The sequence below is a fragment of the Moschus berezovskii genome, chromosome 5, assembly GCF_049115385.1.
Source record: "Moschus berezovskii isolate FMDL1 chromosome 5, NW_MosBer_1.0, whole genome shotgun sequence".
Lineage (NCBI taxonomy): Eukaryota > Metazoa > Chordata > Mammalia > Artiodactyla > Moschidae > Moschus > Moschus berezovskii.
Genome location: NC_142464.1, coordinates 44,381,513 through 44,407,653, shown reverse-complemented (window position 1 = coordinate 44,407,653; position 26,141 = coordinate 44,381,513). Strand labels below are relative to the sequence as shown.

The following is a 26,141-nucleotide window of genomic DNA, read 5'->3' as shown; positions in this document are numbered from 1 at the left end:
AATAGAAGACCATATTCTTCTTGTAATATTTTCCTTTCTTTTACCAAACTTCCTTGAAAAAAAAAATAACTTGAAAAATTCCCATACCCTTTTTTCCAAAGGACAATTCCTAACTAATACAGACAGGAAAGCTCAAGATTTATTCTCTTCCATTCCCAAAAAGGTGAGAAGATTTGAATATATTGTGCCCTCTTCCTTCTAATAAGCCTTGCTGCTGCTGCTGCTGCTGCTAAGTCGCTTCAGTCGTGTCCGACTCTGTGCGACCCCATACAGCAGCCCACCAGGCTCCCCCGTCCCTGGGATTCTCCCGGCAAGAACACTGGAGTGGGTTGCCATTTCCTTCTCCAATGCAAGAAAGTGAAAAGTGAAGGTGAAATCACTCAGTCGTGTCCGACTCTTAGGGACCCCATGGACTGCAGCCCACCAGGCTTCTCTGTCCATGGGATAAGCCTTGAGTAAAACTTAAAGAAGAAAAAAACATCAACCTGAAAACTCAGAGTTTAAATTATATCAACTTTAAAGTTTTGTTGTTTCTTTTGTTTCTACAACAAAATTCTACATCTTCTTAACATTTAAGCATTCTTCTCACATCCTATTATTTTATATGCAAATTACCATATAACAATGTAGCTTCAACATGCTGGTTCTGTTCCTAGGTTTTTCCACATAAGTTACCTACCACAAAATATCTCCTACAATAATTTTTAACCTATCTGCCAGTAACCATTGGTTCTCCACTACAAAACTTCCCTCAGTTTGTCAAGAGTTCTTGGAAATAAATGTATCAATAATCTACAGCTAACTGGTGAAGGAGCTATGAAAGATTGTTCCCTTTCATTTTCCATTAGTCCAAAATATACATATGTACATACACCTACATATAACAAATTTACACTGCCTGCAGAAATAAACTGCTGATATAATTCCATACACATATGTAGGGATTCACATTTTAACAGTAAACTTACACAAAGATATAAGGAAATATAGTTTTATACCCCTAAATTACATAGCAAGCTGAAATAGATAATGCTTTAAGATTTATTCTTTCTTATGAGTCTTAGAAAAAGAAGACATAAACCTCAAGCTATGTCTGTAGCAATTATCAGTCAATGTGGGATTATCTTTAAGGACAAATTATCCAACTTGCTTACTATATACAAAAAGTGATATAAACAGACTATATACAAAACACAAAACTTAGGATTAGAGATAACAAATAGAAACTTCATATGAAATACCTGATACTATCAGATGTACTTTGTATAGCTTTGACCAAAGAACTCTTATACTGGACATTCTTTTCTGATATGAATGAATAGTCACAGCTATATATTAGCTACAGAAAAACAGGAATGAATTGAGTGGGGGCAAGAGAGACCTGGGATTTCCCCAATGTTTCAGAGGTAAAGAATCTGCCTGCGATGCAGGAGCCGCAGGTTCGACCCCTGGGTTGGGAAGATCCCCTGGAGGAGGGCATGGAAACATAGTCAAGCATTCTTGCCCGGAGAATCCCATGGACAGAGGAGCCTGGAGGGCTACAGTCCACAGGGGCACAAAGAGTCAGACATGACTGAAGCAACTTAGTACAGCACATAGGAGAGACCTGGTGACACAGCTGAAATATGTAAGTGCACTGTAGTACATATGTATACACTTTAACAGTGTCATGTTAGCCAGATTAATTTCTTTTGTATTGTTAAGTTCACCAGTAAGTGATGCAGAATACAAAATGTAGTAAACACTTGCAGATAACACATTGAGTAGCTGTCAAAATATTGACTAGTTTTGAAGAACTTGAAGGCAAGAACCTGGTCAAATGAATAAAGATTAGAAATGATCAAAAGAAGCTCACAGCTGCCTAAAAGTTTTAAAAATTAGAAATTTAACATTCAGCAAGTGTATCAAAACCATGTTTCATTTGCTCACTTAACGCAGAGGTTCACTCACAGTATCTGAATTCCACATATTTATGCTGAGGACTGATGCTAAAGCTGAAACTCCAATACTTTGACCACCTCATGCGACGAGTTGACACACTGGAAAAGACTCTGATGCTGGGAGGGATTGGGGGTGGGAGGAGACAGGGACGACAGAGAATGAGATGGCTGGATGGCATCACCGACTCGATGGACATGAGTTTGAGTGAACTCTGGGAGTTGGTGATGGACAGGGAGGCCTGGCGTGCTGTGATTCATGGGGTCGCGGAGAGTCGGACACAACTGAGCGACTGAACTGAACTGAATGCTGAGTATATACAGTGAGCTGAACATAAATATCACAGGTACTTATGAAAAACTGCTATGTAGATGGTTACTAAGTTTATGTTGATTTATGTACTGGTCTAGTGAGTTCCAGGGTCACCACTTACGTTTGACTTTTTAAATCTAATCAGTTTCTTGATACACTCAATGAAAAACTGTTGCACAGAAACTCGAAGTCCCAGCATCAATCAGGCCCATCGTCCACTAGAGGCAAAGCTTCTGCTGAATGAGAAGGTGATTTCAGAGTTCTTGTATTTTCCCCAGGCACCAAAAGGCACTACTACTGCAGTAGTGTTATCTTCAGTACCATATTGTATTGCCTGCAAGGTATGGCAGGAAGGAAGAAATGAACAATGGAAATCAGAATCCATACAAAAAGAAATCAGCCTTTTCCTGGAAGGCCAAACTGGTTTAGCACACAGTTACAAGTTATTTCACAGTGGTTTGTGATTCTTTCCCCAGGTATCAATGCCCACAGTTTTTTAGATTGTGACAGGATAACTAATGACCCAAAGTATATACCATTGTAGCAGTTTTGGCAAATTGTACCAGTGAACTAATAAGGTATGAGATATATAGCTCCTGAAGAAGAAAATACACATAAAGCATTTCATACAGGGACTAATGCAAGTTTACACACAGTTGAGATGGTTGGATGGCATCACTGACTCAGTGGACATGAGTCTGAGCAAGCTCCGGGAGTTGGTGATGGACAGGGAAGCTTGGCATGCTGCAGTCCATGGGGTCGCAAAGAGTCGGGCACAACTGAGTGACTGAACTGAACTGAATGAAAGGTTAAGGATTCAGAGTGTTAGCTCTTACCTAGCGATTCTGCTTCTAAGAATTTAGCTTAAAGAAATTATAACCTAAGAAATAGATGACTTCCCTGGTGATACAGTGGCTAAGAATCTGCCTGCCAATGCATGGGACCTGGGTTCAATCCCTGGTCCAGGAAGATTCCACATAACATGAAGCAACTAAGTCCATCTCCCACAACTACTAAGCCCACGTTCTAGAGCCCATGAGCCACAACTACTGAGCCTGTGTGCTGCAACTACTGAAGCCTGCACACCTAGAGTCTGCACTCTGCAAAAGAGAAGCCACCCCAATGAGAAACCCATGCACCACAATGAAGAATAGGCCCCGCTCACCACAACTAGAGAAAACCTGTGTGCAGCAATGAAGACCCAAAGAAGCCAAAAATAAATAAATTTTAAAAATTAAAAAGAAATGGAAGTATACAAAGATATAAAACTATAAGATAGTTTATTATGGTTCATACAAAATGGAAAATTGGCATAAACTATACTCCTACAGTAGAATTATAAGTCAATTGTAGGAACAAATGCAAACAGCAAATGATACGGTCAGTGTAATTCCACAGTGAAAAGAGAACAGACTCTGTATGATTTTAATACCTTTAGACCATGAAATTTTTGCACCTTGTTTTTACATCTCTGGATATTTCCATTGTCTCCTGGTTTATAGTCCATGGGAACTTGAATAGAATTTATATCCTGCTGTTGTGTAAAAACTGTATTAATCTTAATTATGTTGAGCTGGTTCATGGTGCTTTTCAGGTCTGTTATATCCTTCTACTTTTCTATTTACTCTATTAATTTTTGAGACTTTGATATTGAAACTAAAAATCTTAATTTATCTAATTGAGAAAATAATTGTAATACATATATATAACTATGTTCTGAATTTTCCAAGTCTTCTGTAAATGTGTTATCATACTTTTATAAATTTAAAAAACAAAAAAGAGAAAAAATAATCAAAAAAGATAAGAGTGCTTGGGATTATATTTAACAGCAAATGTATTTCAAAAGACCTCACAGGTTGAGGTCAAAACTAGAAGGGAAGGACTGATAAAAATATGTGACATAAAAACCTTCTAAAATATTTTTTTAAGTTTTACAAACAAATTAGAGGATCAAAAAATATATATTTGCAATATTAGACAAAGTACTAATATACCTAATATATAGAAAGTTCTTAAAATAACCATGAAGACAAACATGCCTATAAGATCATGGGGAAAAAAGCTATACACAGACAAGAAATACAATGGCTAGTAAACCTGTGCAAATGGCTAGCTTTACTAACAAAGAAAAAAGGTGCAAATTTAAAACACTATAATTTGATTTTTCCACCTATCAAATTGGCAAGACGTTACCTATTATAAGAATTTGGAGAAACACAAACTATAAAACATGCTAGTGAAAAGTATAACATGGATAATATTTCTGGAGGGCAATTTGGCAAGCTTATTAAAAGCTTCAGAATACTGTATATTCTTTTACCTAATAATTTTGCTTTGATGAATTTAACCTAAGAAAGTAATATCTGAAGGAAATAGATATGCACAAATATATACAGAATGTTTATTACAGAGCTCCCTCTAAAACATGGAAAAGTGAATGTAAACTAAATTAGTTGATTATGGTAAGCATTAAATGAGTAATAGTACTCAGATGAGAGATAGTATGCCCTGGTAAGTTAGAAAATATATATCTTAAGACAAGTGGTTGAAATTAAGAAAGAAGTTGTCATACAGAAAAATTGGGCTGTTTCTTGATTTCATGAGCATACATAGTTACCAAGTGAATAACTCATGTTTATCCATCTGTTTCCAAGTAAATAATACTTTTTAGGTAAGATCTTATATCTTAATTCCCAATGTTAGCACTTAAAAGTTTGGGCCAAATTTGACTCCCTGATTGCAAATGTAAAAATTGGGAATGCAAAAATAGCTGTATGTATGAGTTAAAGTGTGCCTCTAATGATTAGTGATGGCTAGAACTTAGAAGAGCTATCTATCCAAATAGAATATTAAAACATGGAAATTTTACATTTTTTTTTACACTGGATATTATCTAGCTTCCAAATTTTAGCTCTAATTGGCACACTGACACACCACTCATCCATATACCTTTTTGTATTGTTTTCATGCACCCATTTTTAAAAACAAGAGGTTGATTATGCCGTAGTGTACGTTTTTTTAACCGTAATGTTTTCATATTGGATATTTACATGGAGCAGTCTAGTATGAAATCATCTAGCGGCTGGACTGAGAGCTCAGCTATCCGGGTTTGAAGCCCAGTTCTGGAATGTGACAGTGCCTCGGCTCTCCTTCTCTGTAAAGAAGAGTTAGTTCTAGCTCCAGCCTCAGAGGGCTACTGTGATGATTACATGAGTTAAATACATATGAACAGAAGTGTCTGACATATAGTACTTGCTATTGTTATAATTTACTATTGATGTTACTAACATTTCAAGATAGGTACAAAGCCAAAAATAAACATAGCTTATTTTCTTGACAGATTAATTTTACTTAACTACTTGGGAGAACTGGCAAAAAAAGTTTTTTAATTGTTAATACTATGGGGTCAAGTATAAAATTTACTGTAATACTGAAAGCTAAAATACTTGATTTCAAAGAAATCTCCAGACAGTGGCGGCCCCTCCTGGCTGCACCAAGACCTGCACCTGGCTTTGTCCTCTCCTCCCCACTTTGGGATTTTTCTTGCAGAAGCTCTGCTGTGTTACCTGTTCAGTCACTGCATGGGCTGCTTCATTGGGATCGTGGCACTGATTGACAAAGTCACAAATCTCTTGACTGTTTACCATGAAGTTAATTCCATCTGTAGTGAGGACTAGGAAGCTGTCATCAGCATGATGTAGCTGCAATAAGAACCAAAGGTATAGAATTACAAACTAGTCTCGGCCTTAGAATAATCTTCATAAATCAGTGATTTTATCTGTCTACAGAGTAGTCATCTGTGTTTCAGAACTTATAGACAGAGTGAAAACAGGCCTTCATTTAGAGCAAAAACAGCAACATTTAGCATCAATCACGGAGGACAAACCTAACATTTACTTAGTAACACCATGGAGGAAGAAGCCAGAGCTAAATGCTGATAGGCAGCCTAATGTCTCTGAAGAGAGACTCTGAAGACAGTCTCTGAAGCCAGACCTCCTCGGTGTGAAGCCCACCTCTATTTTTCAGCTGGGAAAACATAGGTAAGTTGAACTGTATATGCTCAGATTTGTTTTCTCTGTGTAAAATGGGGTAGGAGTGGCTATTTTGAACAGAGCCCAACACATTGTAAACTGTTATAGAAGTATTTGTTAGATGCAATGAACATAAGTGGGATATCTATAAGACATAAAACTGTTTAATATATTAACAATAATTTGCTGCCATTACTGGGAGCCTATCCCTATAGATATGTGCAAGATACTAGAGCAGGCTGGGAGTTGTACAGGTAAAGCATCAGTTCGCCACTAAGGTGTATGCTGGGGGAAGTGTAGTGTAACGGGGACAATGATTAGTAGCAAGCAGATGTCCCTGAAAGAGAGGGGGGGTGATTCTCTGGCTTGGGGGAAGAGGGAAGTCAGGATAGTTTCCAAATGGTGGTGATGCTGAATGATGAGGTGCAGGTGATGAAGGGCGGAAGAACCAGGCTTCCAGGAAATTCCATGGCAGGATGAAACAAAGCCAACACTTCATCATACATAAGGCCAGGAAAGAAGTATCTTACTCTCTCTGAAAAGTTTATCTTTCCTTCCATTAATCACTTCTTTTTAGAAGTCATACAGGCTTCAATTAAGGCTTCCGTAGGGAAAACCACTAGACCATTCAGATACGACCGAAATCAAATCCCTTATGATTATACAGTGGAAGTGAGGAATAGATTTAAGGGACTAGATCTGATAGATAGAGTGCCTGATGAACTCTGGACGGAGGTTCGTGACATTGTACAGGAGACAGGGACCAAGACCATCCCCATGGAAAAGAAATGCAAAAATGTGAAATGGCTGTCTGAGGAGGCCTTACAAATAGCTGTGAAAGAAGAGAAGTGAAAAGCAAAGGAGAAAAGGAAAGATATAAGCATCTGAATGCAGAGTTCCAAAGAATAGCAAGGAGAGATAAGAAAGCCTTCCTCAGCGATCAATGCAAAGAAATAGAGGAAAACAACAGAATAGGAAAAACAAGAGATCTTTTCAAGAAAATTAGAGATTCCAAAGGAACATTTCATGCAAAGATGGGCTTGATAAAGGACAGAAATGGTATGGACCTAACAGAAGCAGAAGATATTAAGAAGAGGTGGCAAGAATACACAGAAGAACTGTACAAAAAAAGATCTTCACGACCAAGAGAGTCACGATAACGTGATCACTGACCTAGAGCCAGACATCTTGGAATGTGAAGTCAAGTGGGTCTTAGAAAGCATCACTACTAACAAAGCTAGTGGAGGTGATGGAATTCCAGTTGAGCCATTTCAAATCTTGAAAGATGATGCTGTGAAAGTGCTACACTCAATATGCCAGCAAATTTGGAAAACTCAGCAGTGGCCACAGGACTGGAAAAGGTCAGTCTTCATTCCAATCCCAAAGAAAGGGAATGCCAAAGAATGCTCAAACTACCGCACAATTGCACTCATCTCACACGCTAGTAAAGTCATGCTCAAAATTCTCCAAGCCAGGCTTCAGCAATATGTGAACCGTGAACTCCCAGATGTTCAAGCAGGTTTTAGAAAAGGCAGAGGCACCAGAGATCAAATTGCCAACATCCACTGGATCATGGAGAAAGCAAGAGAGTTCCAGAAAAGCATCTATTTCTGCCCCATTGACTATGCCAAATCCTTTGACTGTGTGGATCACAATAGACTGTGGAACATTCTGAAAGAGATGGGAATACCAGACCACCTGACCTGTCTCTTGAGAAACCTGTATGCAGGTCAGGAAGCATCACTCAGAACTGTACATGGAACAACAGACTGGTTCCAAATAGGAAAAGGAGTATGTCAAAGCTGTATATTGTCACCTTGCTTATTTAACTTATATGCAGAGTACATCATGAGCAACGCTGCACAAGCTGGAATCAAGATTGCTGGGAGAAATATCAATAACCTCAGATATGCAGATGACACTACCCTTATGGCAGAAAGTGAAGAGGAACTAAAAAGCCTCTTGATGAAAGTGAAAGAGGAGAGTGAAAAGTTTGGCTTGAAGCTCAACATTCAGAAAACAAAGATCATGGCATCTGGTCCCATCCCTTCATGGGAAATAGATGGAAAAACAGTGGAAACAGTGTCAGACTTTATTTTTGGGGGCTCCAAAATCACTGCGGATGCTGATTGCAGCCATGAAATTAAAAGACGCTTACTCCTTGGAAGGAAAGTTATGACCAACCTTGATAGTATATTAAAAAGCAGAGACATTACTTTGCCAACAAAGGTCCGTCTAGTCAAGGCTATGGTTTTTCCCGTGGTCATGTATGGATGTGAGAGTTGGACTGTGAAGAAAGCTGATCACCGAAGAATTGATGCTTTTGAACTGTGGTGTTGGAGAAGACTCTTGAGAGTCCCTTGTACTGCAAGGAGATCCAACCAGTCCATTCTAAAGGAGATCAATCCTGGGTGTTCATTGAAGGACTGATGCTAAAGCTGAAACTGCAATACTTTGGCCACCTCATGCGACGAGTTGACTCACTGGAAAAGACTCTGATGCTAGGAAAGGTTGGGGGCGGGAGGAGAAGGGGACGACGGAGAATGAGATGGCTGGATGGCATCACCGACTCTGTGGACATGAGTTTGAGTGAACTCCGGGAGTTGGTGATGGACAGGGAGGCCTGGCGTGCTGTGATTCATGGGGTCGCGGAGAGTCGGACACGACTGAGCGACTGAACTGAACTGAACTGAAGAAAGTCTGCAGCTGGAGACAATCCTGTGTTCATTCCTTGCCTGGGTATCAAGTGTTTGCAAGTCTTTTCTTACCTTAATCCTCTTTGTTTCAGGTTCTGCTATCACACCACTGGTTTTAAGATCCAGATCTCCGAGACTCCTTGTCATTGCAAGTCTGCCGTTTACGTGAGGCTGTCCCAAACTATTCCAAGCTACAAAACCCCCACATTTCTTAATCCTGGTCAAGAAATAGTTAAAAAAGACTATGATGTGATACCCAGAAAACCAAGGGTTAAACTTAAGCATGAAGTCAGTTTAAAATGCAAGGTTTTATTTCTATTTTGAACTATATACATATCATCCTCATAGATCAATTAGTGGAAATGGTACCTTTCTTTCTCGTCTTTTCTCTCTGGAGTGTGGTCAATGGTCAGCTTCATGGGTTTTCCTTTTCTACACAAAATAGCTCGGCTGTCCCCAACACTAGCTATAACCAGTTCAATACCATCTCTCAATAGGGCTACTGTTGCAGTAGTCCCAGAGGTCAGAAGCGTTGCTGCAAAAGATGAAGAAGAGTACAAGTCAGTGACAATCAAATGATTGGATCTGGAATGTTTATTACAAAATAAAACACAGGCATGTTAAACTAATGCTGAAATGTATCATTCTAATTTAACTAGAGCTATGCAAATGAACTATGGAAGTAAGAGCATGCAGAAAAAGAAGTATTTAATTCAGTAACAAGGCTCGATGCAAACAGAAAAAGCTGCTAACCTAATTTGGTAAAAAATGCATCACTATCTCCAAATGGCTTCTATTTATATAAAGTAGAACTCACTTGAATTTATCATTCTGACATCTCTGTGTATACATCAGGTGTCAGGATTAAAAGTAATACACTTTAATTAGATTGGCTCAACCAGTCCATTCTAAAGGAGATCAGTCCTGGGTGTTCATTGGAAGGACTGATGCTAAAGCTGAAACTCCAATACTTTGGTCACCTCATGCGACGAGCTGACTCACTGGAAAAGACTTTGATGCTGGGAGGGATTGCGGGCAGGAGGAGACAGGGACGACAGAGAATGAGATGGCTGGATGGCATCACCGACTCGATGGACATGAGTTTGAGTGAACTCCGGGAGTTGGTGATGGACAGGGAGGCCTAGCGTGCTGCGATTCATGGGGTCGCAAAGAGTCAGACATGACTGAGCAACTGACCTGAACTGAACTGAATAAGGCAGAGTGATTTAGGTCTACAGAGCCCATTCAGGCAAGCCAACTTTTCTGTAATCTACTCACTCAGCTTTTTTTCTTCCATTTCTTACCCCCATCCTATGAAAGTATTATCAATTAATAGGCTAAGCAAGATATATCAAGTGTTTCATTGGCTCTTTAAGAACTGTATTTTATATTCTTTCCTTCTATAACTGCTTTAATTTTACAAATGTTCACCAAAAAAGAAAGAAAGAAAGAAATCCTAAAATGGTTAAAGGCTCACATTCTTTTCTTGATTATCTTTGTCCTCCCCAGATGTAAAACAAAGTTACAGCCATCGTTATATTAGGAGAAATCTGGAGGGCAGGGAATGAAATTCATTCTAGTTTCCCATAAACTTGGTACAGTTCACACTTCTGGTTCCAGCAGGATCTGCAGCAATCAGTCTGTTCCCACATGCAGGAAAGTACTGCCAAGGGCTGCTCCTGTGGTCACAGCCTGGGCCCAGAGCATTCCAAGAATGTATAACAAAATTATATGTAGCTTGGCCTGAGGTCATCACTGTTTCCTTCATCCAATTCAAAGTGCATTTTTGCATCTTTCTTTAGTTTATTCTAAATTGTCTGCCCTAAGTTCTTCACTATTTGTTGAAATTTTTGAGGGTGCATTGAGCCTTGTCAAAGAGAGAATACTGTGAAAGTAGACTATAAAGTAAAGCTAATTGAAAAAATCTAAAAAGATAACAGTTAAAGCAGGTATTATCTTCAGTAACATGGTTAATTCTTTAAAGCATCTAAGTAAAATATTCAGGTGATCATCTAAAGATGATTTTGACTTCAAAGGCAGATTTAAGAAAAATGAAATGCTATTGACTGATTGAGGCTCAGTCTTTCCAATTTTTTTAAGACAATTTTTAAAACAGCAGTAATGCATTTGGAAAGATATATATGTATATATTTTCCAATCAATGTATTAAAATGCCTGCTTTAATCAGAAAAGTAAAATGGGGAAAAAAATGAATAAACCCTACTTAATCTTCTATTCATGCTGAATTTACTGAGAAGTAGCATTTATAGTTGCACTATCTTCCCATTTATCTCTTGGTTTTGGAACTGCTGTGCCAAAGTAATATCACTGTGGCAATACTAAAGTAGATTATATATTGTCATTATACAATGCAAAAGTTTTAGTGTAAGTATCAGTGATGTTTATATTACAAAATGTTAAGTTGTGAATTTCATAAAACATTATATAAGGGAATCTTTACAGTTGAACCACTGTAATCTTTTCAAATGATTAGAAGAGCCTGGTAAGAAAACATAGGCATTTATTCAGATGCTACTTGTCCAGGGAGTTTAATGTTCCTCTCCCTTGTTTAAAACGTAAGGGGCAGCTTTTTTTTTTTTCAAGTGTTTTTCAATTGGCTACCTCAAAAGAGTTAATACTTCATAAATGAAAAACTTCAAATTTAGCCATTTAGGATTATAATCCATGGCTCTGCCACCTAGATATTTAAAAGAGTTTGAGTTTTTAAGCAACCCAACTTCACAGTTCCAAAATCCCAGGATTTATGGGAAAGTTTTCTAAACAGTTGATTCTGGTTTGCTAAGCATCTAAGAATATAAATATTAAATCAGCGTTTAGTTTCATTTAACATTTAACATGAGAGTAAAAATTCTCACTTTCTTCCTTAACAATAAAATTATAAAAACTAAGACATCTTTCAATAAGTTCTTAACACTCACTGGACATTTTCTACTGCAAGTCATCTCAACTAATGAATGGGACAAAGAGGATGTGGGAACCTTCCAGTAGTCCAGGCTAGGACCCGCTGGACTCCTTCACCTGGGACAAAATTAAGCAGATCTCTCTTTCCACTGAAGCCCAGCATATAGTGTCCACGGGCTCCAGGTCTAGAGCTGCTGACCAGGCACAGTTCTCTGCCACAAATAACACGCACAGAGGCAAATAGGAAATTCACCCAGGAATTGTGCTCAAACATTACAAACCTGCAACACAGGGGAGGGTAGAGAGAGAGCTGCAAAATAAGGGGAAGGGTTTTTATTTTGGTGAAATTTTCAGCAGCAAATTACATAATATTCCAGGAGATGCCAAGTCAATGACTCCAAAACTCAGTTTGACCAAGTTGGTGGTATTTTGTAGTTGAGTCTGTTTTCTTCATCACAGAATAACACTTCTTAGTTTTGTGTCTTCCCAAGGTAGGAAAACCCATATACAGATGTTTGTGCACCAAGAAACGTATGTGGTGACATACACACAGACTCAGCCAGTTAGTCTTGAAGAGTAAATCAGTACCTTTACTGAGTTGAAAAAAATACACTGTAAATTTGTTTGGTATCAATATCAGAACTGTCCTAGTAACAAAAGGGAAATTCACGGGTAGAGCACTGAATAATTCGTATCTGACAAGGATAGTAGAGAGGATGTAAACTACAGTATACTACCAAATTGCTAGGATTAAAATATAAATCAAAAGGAATCAAAGCACCTCCTATACCAGGTACAATGAGTAGCTTATTTGTTAATGGTAAATGCAGCGATTTTAGGATCTAGACGGTATTTCCTGAATAGAATGATTAATGTAATTATTTAAATAAAAGCTAGTAAGGCTCTTGAGTGCTAAAAAATGTTTACAATTTTATGTAATTCATAAAATGGGAGTTTCTGCAGCTCTCTCTTTCCCCCAGTGTTGCAGGTCAATATATCAAAAGAAAAAATGATCAAGATTTTGAATGGCAACATAAAGAATCAAGCTGTACTTTTTGAAGAATAACCTCCCCCACCCAGAAATTATTCAGCTGTGTCAACAATATGGATAAACAAGTACAGTTTCAATATTTACCAAAATGATGTTCTAGACATGTATGAATCATAAACACTAAATCAGAGGAATGAGTTGAAGCAGTAACAGCACAATAAGAGTATCTCTCCAATGCCGTCCCTAGTTTTTGCTTTTGGCTGCCTCCAACATAACAAGGGTAATCAAAAACATTGCATTTCTCATACTGGTTATTTTTTAGTTTAATTCTTCCATAAAGAGATCAAATAAAATGAAGAGCAGGGAAGTTTCCAACAAGACTCACAATACTGCCATCAACGTCTCCCACTCTGAACGTCAGAGCATCTTCTCTCTTTGATCCATTTGTCTCTTGGGGAGCTTTGTTGCTTTCAAATCTTAAGTAATCTAGAAACACTTTGAAGAGTTTATCGGATATATAGGATATCATCTAAGTTTTCTACCATCTGGTTCAAGTGACAGTTTGTCCATTAAACAATAAACTAATGGGACAGACATCATTTGAACTTACTGGCTGATTTCATGAGTTTTAAAAATACACATGACTGGTATAAAATGAATACAAAATATTCAAAGATGACAATGAAATTAGCTATTTGTAAATAAGGGTAAATTCAAAATGCATCTACAACAAATCAATAAAGATAGCCAGCAACTTCTTGATAAACGGTATTCCGATTTTATCCTCCTCAAACTACCCTCATTTAAAACTGAAATAATAAATATTTTAAATGCTAATGAGAAAGCTTGAAGTGTTTTATGCAGCTATGACAGTTTTAGATGAGGTCTTAAAAAGATGAGTATGTTTTATTTTCGCCTTATTATTTTCACTTTCTTTTGAGAAAGCTGATAGTATGACATGGGGCACTCCTCCCCACCTGAAATTTCACCAGTAGTGATTCATTCCTGAGGTTTAACCAATCTCTTTTCAGCTTTCATTACTCAAAATTCAAATCCCCCCAGAAGTGGTAACACATTAAAATATATACATTAAATGATTTACTTAAATTGGCTGTAGGATAGTCAAGTTATAAGTTAGTTATAATTACTTTGGTGATGAAGAGTAAGCAATGGAGATCAGTTTAGTCCAAATAATTATTGAGTACTTTTCAGACTCTATGCAAGATGTTGAACACTAGAAATTCAAAAATGAATAAGCCATGGTCCCTACCCTCAAGCTGCTCACAGAAAGGGTTCAGTGAGGACAAATGGAGCTGATGCTAAAAGAAAAGGTGAAAGAAATTGGAGAGAGCAAACTGCACTTCTTCACAATTTTATTAAACTAGCACTTGTCCTACCCACAGCTATGCCAGAAGAATATTATCTACTCTTATAATACTGATACTGCTTCAGTTCTACTAAAAAGTAAAAAAAAATAATTTAAATAATAATTTTGAACTCTGAAGTGGTATATGTTCTTTTTAAATCCACAAATTGAAAAGTTTAGTATATTTGATAAAATAAGCCCCAAATATCAAAAGCCAATTTTTGAAATCTTTGAAAGACTGGCAAGTGATTGAAAATTGTTCTCAAAATACTTATTAAAAAAAAAAACAAAAACCACAGAGACTAATTGACCTGTAAGAATACATCCAAAATAAGATTCAAGAAGGACGATGTCATAATAGATCCTTTCTTTTTCTTTGAGTTAGTATGCTAACCATCACTCTGTCACGCTCCATTATACTTGTAAGCAAACTGCCATTAAATGAAAAATAAACTTTAGAATATCTTATGAATGTTCTGAGATCATTAACTCAAAAATTATGACGGAGCAACTAAGTTTAAATGAATACATTTTCATTATTAGAAATGAAGAACTATTTTATTCATTCCTTTGCATGACTAAATTGACGTGAGAAAGGTGTCTGTAGAAAATTTCTTTTAAGATAGCAAGTTAGATCAATTCTCTCCCTAAATTCACAATTCCTTTTAAATGTAATTTATTATTTCATAAATGAAAGGAGTCCTCTCACATTTTATACCAAATCTATCACTATTTTAAGCATTTTTATCAGTTAGATCCTGCACAAAAGAGCTGACTACACCCATGAAAGGTTAATGTTTTTTATTGTTGGCCACATTTCCAAGATACACTTGAACATTCCTTTCTGAAAACCTTGCCCAATGAGCTCTACCTGTTTACACAACAGCTGGGGCACACCACCTGCACTACAGCCGATAAACTTCATGGTGTGAGACACAGCCAACCTGCTTATAAATGAAATAAGAGCATACCAATATTCAGAGTTATGAAAATAAAACTATAAAAAAGTGTTTTAATGTCCTCTTCACCTTCGTATGTTTTACCCATTAGGAACAAGAACAGAATCTTATGCTAAAATCTATCCTCTCTCAACTCTTATTTTCACAAGCTCAGGAGCCAGTTGGAAGGGGAAAAACGTCCAAAGGAATGAAAAAGAGAAAATGGACCTAAGTAATCTACAAATGAGAAAATAAATCCTTGAACAATGAGAGTGGACTCTAAAGCTTTTCGGAGAAGTATGACAGTGATAAAGGTCCTAAAAAAGACCAAAGTGTCAAGATGGCAAATGAAGCCATCCTAGAGTCATCCTAATATTCATCATTAAATATGCCCATGAGAGAGGCCATGGTGGGTGCCAGGAAAATCCCAGCCCTAATTCTCCAACTGACCTTTTATCTTTCTCTGAGTTTCAGTTCCTTATCTGTAAAATGGGGAGAATTTCCAGCCCTACATACTCCAACTGAAAATTACAAAAATAACATTGCTGTGGTGAGCTTTGACCTCCTTCAAACAAGAGGATAAACAAAAGACAGATGAATATTATTGCATGATCCATTTTAAAATCAGTTATGAGGCCTATATGCACACATTTTAATGGTTTGCTGTAGAAGCGTTCAAAAATTATGAGTAAATAAATTTGGGGGCCAGCTAACTAGAAAACATTAGCTACATTTTCGTGAAATGGTTTTAATAAATTTAGTCAAAATCAGAGACATTTTTCTTTCAAAATATAAGGACATCCAGTACACAAATTCTAAAATTCAGCTGTTATAGTCTTGTGTTTAACAAATAAAAACAAAAATGTCAACTAGTTACCATAGGAAAGCTGCAAGATCAAGCTTTTTTAAGACGGGAAGAAAAAAATATCTTCCTTCTAATTTCACAAAGTAGTGCATATTAACCATTGTCCTTTTGAGGACCAATTAGCAATTTTCTTGTCTGGATAACTACTCTCTGAGACTACACTGTAGCAAATTTCAATAGTCGTTCATCAGATTCCTCTAAAAAACAAAAACAATAAGCCCTCTCATAATACAGGCCTCTTGCTCATAAAATGAACAATCAAACAGATTTTTTTTAAATGTTTAATCTTTTAAAATCAAAACTCAACATCAGATCTATTTTGGAGCTTCAATTTCTAAAACAACCTCTAATATGTTTCATTTAAATGTGAGATATGACCCTAGTTTGGATTCCAAACAACATTTAAAATGATTATTTAAAAAGTCATTTTCAATGTAAGCATCCTTACAGTAAACATTAAAATTCCCACCCCTGAAAGGCTTAAATTGTTTCCTTCTTACCCCAAATTCCCCAGGACTTTAAGGAACAAGATTGTTTTACTTACCATCAGCAGATAGGTGGGCGTGCCTTGCAAAGGTTTTATCTATTTCAAGAAAAGCCAAGGTCAACACAGTTTCCAAGTTCTCCTCCTTAGGAAGCAAATCGCTTCAGGGAGAGAAAAAAAGAGGTCAATCACTTTACAATAGGTTTCCCACCTTCCTCTTTGTCCCTCCGGCTAGCAGAGTCATTCCATACAATGGACCTCCAAGGTTGGCCCTTCAGATGCCTGTGTGTCAGAGTCTTTGCAACTATATGAATCAAAGCCCACCAGGCTCCTCTGTCCGTAGGATTCTCCAAGTAAGAATACTGGAGCAGGTTGCCATTTTCTCCTCCAGGGAATCTTCCTGACCCAGGAATCCAACCCACATCTCTTAAGTCTCCTGCATTGGCAGGTGGGTTCTTTACCACTAGAGCCACCTGGGAACCCTTTCAGATGCTTAAGATCCACATATTAGTAAATCAAATTGAGAAAAAATCAGGCCCAGAGATAAGTTCTAAAAACAATAAAATAAAAGTCTAAGTCTCCAGTCTAAAGATATTAATCCTCACCATCACAATCCTGAGAGGTCAAGAGTTCCTTTATATTAAATTAAGCCACTGAGTTTTTTCCTGGAGTAAGGCAAAATATACATAAATCAATTGATGAACAGTATGAATAACTATGCTTGGGAAGAACAGTCACATGGTCGTAACTCTTACATGTTCTCCCCCTCTTTTAATTCTAGAAGTAGTCTGATCCTCAAAAACATGTAAATATTGACTGCAGTAAATAAACTTTTTAAAGAGCTCCAAAACACCCTCATTAAAAGCATCTTCCCCGTGTTTTTGCCAATCATCTAAAGCTATTTTCAACAAGTATTCAAAGCTATTCATACCACTTGAAAAAATAATTACTATTTATTGAAGCACTAAGTGCCATGCACAGAGAGGAGTAAGTGCTTCTCATAGATTCTCATAGTACATGAGATCATGCACTTTATTATCTGAATTCCCTTGAAATGATCACAAGTGCTGTAGATTCTGGTCAATGCTCTCACCAAGAGAGTGGTTAAAATATACACATTTCTGAAATGGTAATACTCATCAGCTATTAATGGCATGCTTGAGCTACTGCTTGTTCATAAAACAATAGTATGAAAACAGTCAAATAACTACCTTAACAGTGGCTGTCTCAGCCAAAAGGTGAAAGTTTAAACAGGAAGGATAAGGCAAACTGTGAAGAGTGAAAGTCATTGTATCATTGTACGTACAGGATGCATTTCTCCATGTGGGTGTGACAGAAATCGGCTGCTGCAGGTCCACCGTGGCCATCATACACCGCAAAGTACAGGACCTCATTGGTCAGCTGAGCAAAGCCAAACCGGTCTTCATTCTCTTTCCGTTTGCCAATCTGCGATGCGCTGCCCACGTTCTGCAAGCTGACTTTGGGAATTGGCTTGCCATACTTAATGCTGGGCGGCAGCAGAATTGGCTCCTCCAGGCGGTTATCCCAGATGCCAAAATTATCCCAGGTGGCTGGTCGGCCGCTACCATCAGGATCAAAGCGAGACCATCTCGGCTCTGAAGTGGAGCTGTGGCACGTGGGCGTCACCCACCTGTCATCCTGCAGACCGCGGGCTCTGAGCAGCACTCTCCTCCTCACCTGGTTCCCACCACTTCTTGCCAAAGTAAGTAAGGCAGCTGTTGACATAACTCCAGAGGGCTCAGGAATGAGAGAAAGGTCAATGGAACAATAATGGGATGCCTTCCAGAAAAATGATGCAACTGAGTAGAAAGAGAGACAGAGACACTCCATTAGTAATTTCAAATACAACTGATATCAGTTCAGTTCAGTTCAGTTCAGTCGCTCAGTCGTGTCCGACTCTCCGCGACCCCATGAATCACAGCACGCCAGGCCTCCCTGTCCATCACCAACTCCCGGAGTTCACTCAAACTCATGTCCGCAGAGTCGGTGATGCCATCCAGCCATCTCATTCTCTGTCGTCCCCTTCTCCTCCCGCCCCCAACCTTTCCCAGCATCAGAGTCTTTTCCAGTGAGTCAACTCGTCGCATGAGGTGGCCAAAGTATTGCAGTTTCAGCTTTAGCATCAGTCCTTCCAATGAACACCCAGGATTGATCTCACTGATATACCATTAGATATTTCCAAGAATGAAGTCTGTAAACAAAGTGGCACTTAACAGCCTACTCCTGAGAATAATGGTTCAAAAACGAATCGATTTACCTACCCCACCCACTCACAGTGTTTCAATTCTATAAAAATTTGACAGTGTGCACAGATCACATAGAACAAGTGCTTCTCCAACTTTAACCTACAATCACCTGGGGATCTTGTTAAAATGTAGATTCTGATTCAGTCTGCCGGGTGGTGCCTGAGATTCTGTATTTCAGACCACCTCCCTGGTGATGCTGAGCTGCAGTTCCGGCAGGCCCACACTTTTGATTAGGGAGCATATAGAAAACAGGTGTAAACAAATAGTCTTCCCTTCATCAACTTCATTGCTCTGAAGAAAAGGCGGAGCAAATATTAACAATAACAAAGTCTCTTACAAGAGTAGAAATTAGAAAAAAAATAACTGGTTATTAGAATATTTATTGTCATGGGAGTGTGTAATTTCCTCGGTTCTGTCTCATCACAACAAAAATTTGAAGCGACGGACATTAAAGCCTTCCGACAAACCATGTCTCAGCTCTCAGGACAGATCAGTGTTACAGCTCCGTGTTACAGCTCAGTTTTATTTAGCAAATAAAAGAAAATACATCCTTGAGGCATGAGGGCATGCTGACCCAAAAGACACAAAGAGAAGAGAGAGAGACCCCCAGTCCTTTTGGCTCCTCTTTTTATATGTTTTTTTCTTCTCCCCCCAGGCCTGCCCTATGTAAACTGGGCTAGCCAGGAGTACTGTTTGTCCTACCTGAGGTCCTCACTTCGATCCTCGGACCTTCCTTTGTTCTACTTTCCGGGCTTTTCCCTTCCTTGTCTTTTAGTCACCGCTAATCTGGACTCCTTTTTCCTATTCTAACATTATGATAGTTCTGTACTCAGAGAGTGCCCAAGTTTTAGCATAGCTACAATCTAGGATATCAGTTCTGTTTGTTTTAAGGTTTCTCAACTTATTGAATTTTACATACTCTATTACTTTGGTTAATATAAACTGACTCATGCAAACACCCACTAGAGGCACAAAGAAAAAGTAATTCTGATGTGTGTGATCACAGAGATTAGGGGAAGCTGCATTTATGACAAGCAGTCTTTTTATGAGACACTGATCTATGCATTCACATTAACATCTGCAGCTCATCTGAATGCCTCCCCTGGCTGTTGGCTGGGAAAATTCCTATACCCCTGAAGGAAGGACTGTGTTGCTGGCAGTTTGCATACAAATAAGGTTTAAGCAGAAATTCATCTCCAAAGTATTTCATTCTATTACTTTATGAATTAAAAACCAACTTGAAAAAATAGCATAATATCAAGATTTGATAATGCCAGTGGAGGGTACACAGGTGTTATATTGTTCTTAATTGTATGTTTGAATTATTTCTCTATAAGAAATAAATTTGAAAAAAATATATCTCCCCAAGAGGCACAATCACACACACACAAAAAGCCCAGCTTGAGTGCATCTATAAGAAAATGTATTACAGATTTTAAACAATCATTTTCAAATAAATTTTTGGAAATCAGTTTAGTTATGTATAGGAAGAACCATTAGTCCTTTCAATAAGTATATAGAAGTAGAAGGAAAGGATGATGTTCCAAAGAACGCACTTGTATATCTAAGCAATGGAAGACATATGAGTGCAGCCTCCTCAGAATTTAGAATGAAGATGGCCTCCCAAATAATTAATAGGTCATGAAAGACTTAGGAGACTGCTCCTTCTTGGCCTTTTAGCTAACATCATGTATTAAAGTCTGAAACTCACTTCTTTTACATTATTGGGGGCGAAGGAGACACAGTACCCCTTTATCAAGTATCAAAGAGAAACAATGCATTCCATTACCAAAATAAAAATAGAAGTTTATTCCTTTGGTTCTGTCTGAAGGTTGTATTTTATTCAAAAACAAAAACTGTGTCAAATAAAGGTGAACTTGTAGAGAACTTTCAAAGTGTAATACCATCTTGCAAGTAAGAGAACTAAGTAGTAATTCTTGATGGAGATAATTCACAAAGCAGCTTTGTGTTATAGGAAAAATAAAACTTTAAATGTTTATCAGAAAACATTCACATCTGAAGAGTACACCAGAAATTAGTACTATTATTCTTTTGGCTTCAGTCTGAAAGCATGTATACCATACTCAGCCTTGGGTCATATTGCAGTCACACACGTACTTTAAACAAGAGTTCTAGAATTACAAACTAATAAATACTGAATAGTTTCCCTGTAGCTCTTCTAGGATACTCTTGTCATTTCTTACTCTCTCCTCCGAATGAACAGAGCTGCATTCTCATCAGGCAATATGCATCTACTGCAAACATTACTTAAGAATGAAAAATGCAGGTTGAGCAGTTTCTTTAAGCCTACATAAACTAAAATCAGTCTTCAACCTGGCCTCCTTCCTCATTCCTTATCTGCACAATCACCTCAGAAAGTAAGCAGAATAGTCACAGGAAAATGTTTACTTTAAGGCATATTATCTGCTATTGGCATACATGAAGCATAACCCAGGTCACCAGTTTACAAAACTAGATCAGCATCACTTATGCAAGCAGGTAGTGTCTAAAGAAGTGGTTCCATCTCCTTTGCCAAATGCAGTATAACAAAATCATACTAATCTCCATGTTCCCAAGGAAATAGTTCCAAGAGGACTTGTTCCCAAGCTAATTAATAACTCTGAATTAAACTTACACATCAAGAAGTTTCCTTCAGAGCTTCAAACTATGAATCAGCCGCTATTGCCACTCCCCTCCCCTAGCTCTCTAGATGCCCATGGAAATGATCAGACACTGATTAGCAGGTAGAATTTATAATGTGGGGGAAAAAGCAAAAGCCTTAAAAAAAAAAAGCTCAGTGTTCTTTATAACAGAAAGAGCTGAGAACAAATTGATAAATAACTAAAAAATATTTTTATTGTCAGTTGAGGAATTAAAAATTGGCATGTGTTTATCATTCTGCAAGCCAAAAATAGTTATTCAGGAACCCTTTATGTCAGTCTCTCAATGAGAGATCAAGGTTAGATTATTTTCCTTTTAACAGTTATATTCAATCTTTGAAAGTCAAAGTAACCCAAAAGAGTCAAAGGGCACAAGGAATTCTGCTTGAAAGCCATTTGAAGACACAAAATGTCAAAGAAAAATTTAAATGAACTAAGAGCCCAAGTACTCATTACACGGCACACCATATTCTACTAGCAAAAATACTTTCCTTTTTCACATTCATTTGTGTGACCAGGCCTTCATCTTCCTCTAACTCAATGCTTTGGTTAATCTGATTAAAGTCTCAGATTCTGACACAGAACTCTATTGAAGAAAGTTGATTCCTGATTTAATAATATTGACTAGCAGGGGGGATTCTCAGAAAGGAGGGTTAAATGAAATAAGTTGAGAGTCCACAAGAGTTGGCATTGAGATTCCACAAAAGAGTGCTGGTAAAAAGCCACAGCCTGAGAGTGGGAAATCTCAGGTGAAAAGCATCAGGAAAAGGAAAAAATGCACTTGGTAAACTTCTGAGGAATACAGTTGGTTTAAAAATAATAGCGGTAGTGGTGAAGAAAAGCCACTATATATCGCTACAAGACTGCTATGCCAGTTTTATACTTTCATCTTTTTCCAATTTTATATCCTGCAATGATTTAAATACCTCAGAGCTGGCCAAATGTATTTTTGGAAGAAGGAGGCACTCACGGTCCCTGGCAGGAGGGTGCACTTGGGATTTGAGTTAAACTGCTCTTGACTGCTGAAAGCAGGTCAAAAGGGCAGTTTATTGATGTCATGTTAAGCACATGCCAAAATTACTCAGGAGTTCTAAAGATCAGTACGGCTCAAACCTGCTTAGCTTTATATTTCTAGCAAAAATGTTTAGGGAAGTATTCATATCTGCCCGTTATGAAGTGGCACTCAGGCATCTTCATTATCAATAACTTCCACAATGGAAACACAGGTAAATTTAATATTCTTAAAATGTTTCTTTAATGACTCTACAAAAAAACAACCAATTTATCCCAATACATTCAAATTTTATGGAAACCTCCAGAATGTATCTCAGGAAATTTGGACTCCAGTATCCTCGTTATCAGTACCCTGCTAGGAAAGAAAATGTACTCGTCTAAATGAAGGAAAAAACAAAACCAACAAGAGAAACCCCGAATGACTCCCCTTATGTTTGACCTGAACATATGTTTAGATATGCAAACAGAGAAAAGAACAAGGGAGCAATGAAAAGTATTCATTATTCTAATTCCATAAATATTTTTTAAAACATTTCATATATATTTTATTTACAGTGTTGTGTTTGTTTCAGGTGTATAGCAAAGTGATACAGTCATATATATATATGAATTAACAAAAGCAGTTCCCATCTTTTGATGGGGTGCTCATGGTTTATAACATAAATGGCATTACTTTGAGAGAGGGATAACTTAGGTATGGTATTGGATTTTCTTTCTTTTTGCAGCTTGAGGCAGTTGTAAAATAACTTAATGTAGCTTTTTACAACTGTGTATTTTAGAGCATTTTTTCATTTGGTGTAATTTTAACTGTTAATGTTTTTGGCATTGTGCTTTGTACCATTTATTAAATAAAAATTAAAAAATAAATAAATAAAACATTTCAGTTAACGTGGATACAACTCACAGAACCATGTTCCAAACCTTCATTTAAGAAGAATTTTCCAGAGCAACTAACTATAAGGTGTGTATTTTTCCTTTCCTCTATAGTACCTAATACAATGTTGACATCTATACATTAAATTTTCAGTAAATTTAAATATATTTTTTAAAGGAGAATTTTCCTTTACATTCTATGCTACATCACTAACATCTTTCCCCTCTTCCTTCCTCTTAAGACTCTAGTCAAGTAGGTGCTTGAGTTGGTGGTCAATAGAAAGTGACTAAGGTTGCAAGAAAAAAAAACCTTGAAAAATTATAACATATATTTTATTACACAGTGGAGTATTTTTTTCCTAGGCTAAGACGCCACTGTTATCTTTCAAGACCATTATAATCTGTCACCTTAGTCACTCATTCTGAAACCGCCGACAACCTCATCCTTTCCTCCGCACAGGCGAAGGGGGTGCAAAAGACTGAAGAGGCCTTGCTACACATTTCCAGTCTGAAGCTCAGAAAGGCCGGTAGAGCTTTAGAGACTCCAAATTCCCTGGCGATTGCCACCCGGAGTCTCGTCTTTGTCACCTCCCGTGAAATGTCTAATTTACAGACAGCGGCTGCTAAAAAAGACATCAAGGGCCAGAAGGCCTTGAGATTACAGTGCTCTTTTGGCAAAGCAAAACCCACGTCCTCAGATCGACACCAACCAGGGCTCTGCCTCTTTCTCTGCTCCGATCCCCTGAAAAGCTCACCCTTGGACAGTTTGGGATCCTGGGCTTGGCTGGCTGGCCGTGACAGATGAATGACCAGGGCGAAACACGGCAGGAAGCACAGCCTCTCGCCGGCGCAGCCCGCGGGCACTGCAGATGGCTGGGTTCCCTCCTGCACTTTCCGCCGCCCTGTCTCCGCCTCTCAACCGCCGTCGCTGCGTACAGATTCCGGGTGTCGCCACGTCTCCCTCAGCCCGACCGGCGCAGCAGCGGCGAGGAGGCGCCGACACTCGCAGCATCCTCCGGCCCCAGGTTGAGAGCGGGCCACTAGAGGCTTCGCTGAAGGGAAGCGCGCGCTGGGAGCCCCTTCCTCCCCTCCAGCAGCTCAGTTCATTCGCTCACTCGCGTCTGACTCTTTGCGACCCTCTGCACTGCAGCACGCCAGCCGTCGTTCCTTCCAAGTGCCATTCCCTCCTTCCATCCCGGTCCAGCACACTCACGGGCAGCAGCCGCCAGCCTTCCGGCCACGTTCAGGCGGAACGTAAAATCTGCGCAGAAAATGCCAGCAGCGGGTGGCTCAGCCGAGGTGGGCCTCGCCCCGACATGCTGCTCCAGACCTCGAAACGGAAGAAAGCTGCGCGCAGCGAACCCAGACAGTCACCGCTGGGCGTGCACTGAAGGGGCTGGAGAAATCAAACCGACATTTCCCCTCCTCTCCCTGGGGAACCCGTTTACGCTCCATTCCGCGGATGGGGAGCAATGGGACGTGCCCCCTCCTGTAAATAATATAAACGGTTAACATAAATGAAGTGCAGTCTCCGAGCTCTTACCTCGTGATGGCACTATCCCTGGAAAATGTTCAATTAGCTAATGGAGGGCGGGAGAGGGGTTTTCTGTAAATGCAACTGCCTTCTCCGATGTTTTCAATCTCTGAAGCAAGCAGTGAGAACAGCCAGTGGCTCAATCTGCTGGAAATTCTTGAGAAATTGTTCGCCCGCAGCAGGCCAGATAGAGAGGGAAGTCTGTTCCCGCCGACTGACGGCACCTCCAACCAACCCACGCGTCACGAGGCGGTGCGCCCGCGGCCCGGCCCTTGGTCACAGCCAATCACGGGTTCCCCCAGGACCGTGCCTCCCCGCGAGATCAGTTTGACTTGGCTGACTTTCAGCGGCCCCCGGCAGAGCAACGCCGTCTTGGGCCAGTCGTGGCTTATGGGGATGTCCGCCCTCTCAAAGGCCATGGCGCGCAAACCAACGAGGGAACGCCTCGGCGGTGGACGGGAAATTTGGTACCCCGCCGTAGGATTGAAGAGAGGTGGTGGTGTGTCGCTTGGGGCAATGGAGCGGTAGTTCTGACAACTGGGAGCGAGAAAGGAATGCCAGCACTTAGCACTTTGCAGGGCAAAGGTTTTGAAAGGCATCAGGTTTCATTGCTATTCTTTGAAACATTCACAGTACACCGTTCTTCCTGACTGAGCAGGCATCTCATGATCCCTTGAGAATGTTTTTTGGTTTTTTTACTTTTTTTTTTGGCTGCGCCCCACAGGTTGTGAGATCTTGGTTCTCTGACCAGGTATGGAACCCCTGTCCCCTGTAGTGGAGCGAGAGTCCTAACCACTGAACCGCCAGGAAATTCTCATTGAGAATGTTGATTCTTTCATTTGGCAAGTATAGGCATTGATATTTATTTAGGGAGGACCTTTTGAATACCTGGCACTGGGATATAATCTTGAAGCAAATAGACATAAAGCTGCCAGTCTAATTGAGGAGGAAGAGGGAGAAGACAAACAGGTAAACAAGCCAATAAAATAATAACAAATCATCACAAGGAATAAATAGACAAGGTGTGGGTATAGAGAATAATTGGAGGTTGAAGTTAGATAGGAAGGGAATAAGAACTTTATTACATTTAAAGGAAGAGTGAGAAGATCAGTCAGCCATGGAACCTGGAAAGAGATGACTGTTTTGGGCAGAGAAGATGCAGAGCAAACGTCCTGAAGTGGGACAGCTTGACATTTTGGGAGACCAGAAAGAAGGCCGTGTGGCTCTAGTTTAGATGGAGAGTGAGAGCA

General features: G+C 39.0%; 1 protein-coding gene across 3 annotated transcripts; it reads right to left on the bottom strand.

Annotated features, from left to right (window-relative positions):
- Positions 1-247: 247 nt before the first annotated feature.
- PPM1K (protein phosphatase, Mg2+/Mn2+ dependent 1K) lies at positions 248-25,116 on the bottom strand. Of its 3 annotated transcripts, XM_088836246.1 has the most exons (8): positions 24,901-25,116; positions 17,850-18,363; positions 16,600-16,704; positions 12,017-12,180; positions 9,347-9,512; positions 9,050-9,194; positions 5,817-5,951; positions 248-2,584 (listed from the first exon to the last, which is right to left on the bottom strand). In XM_088836246.1, exons 2-8 carry the CDS (start codon positions 18,287-18,289, stop codon positions 2,453-2,455), a joined length of 1,287 nt encoding a protein of 428 aa, XP_088692372.1. In that variant the 5' UTR covers positions 18,290-18,363; positions 24,901-25,116; the 3' UTR covers positions 248-2,452. The 3 variants fall into 3 exon arrangements, with proteins under 3 accessions (XP_088692372.1, XP_055290311.1, XP_088692371.1); XM_055434336.2 differs by lacking the exon at positions 12,017-12,180 and having other exon boundaries at positions 16,604-16,704; XM_088836245.1 differs by lacking the exons at positions 12,017-12,180; positions 24,901-25,116 and adding an exon at positions 24,113-24,847 and having other exon boundaries at positions 16,604-16,704.
- Positions 25,117-26,141: the final 1,025 nt, after the last annotated feature.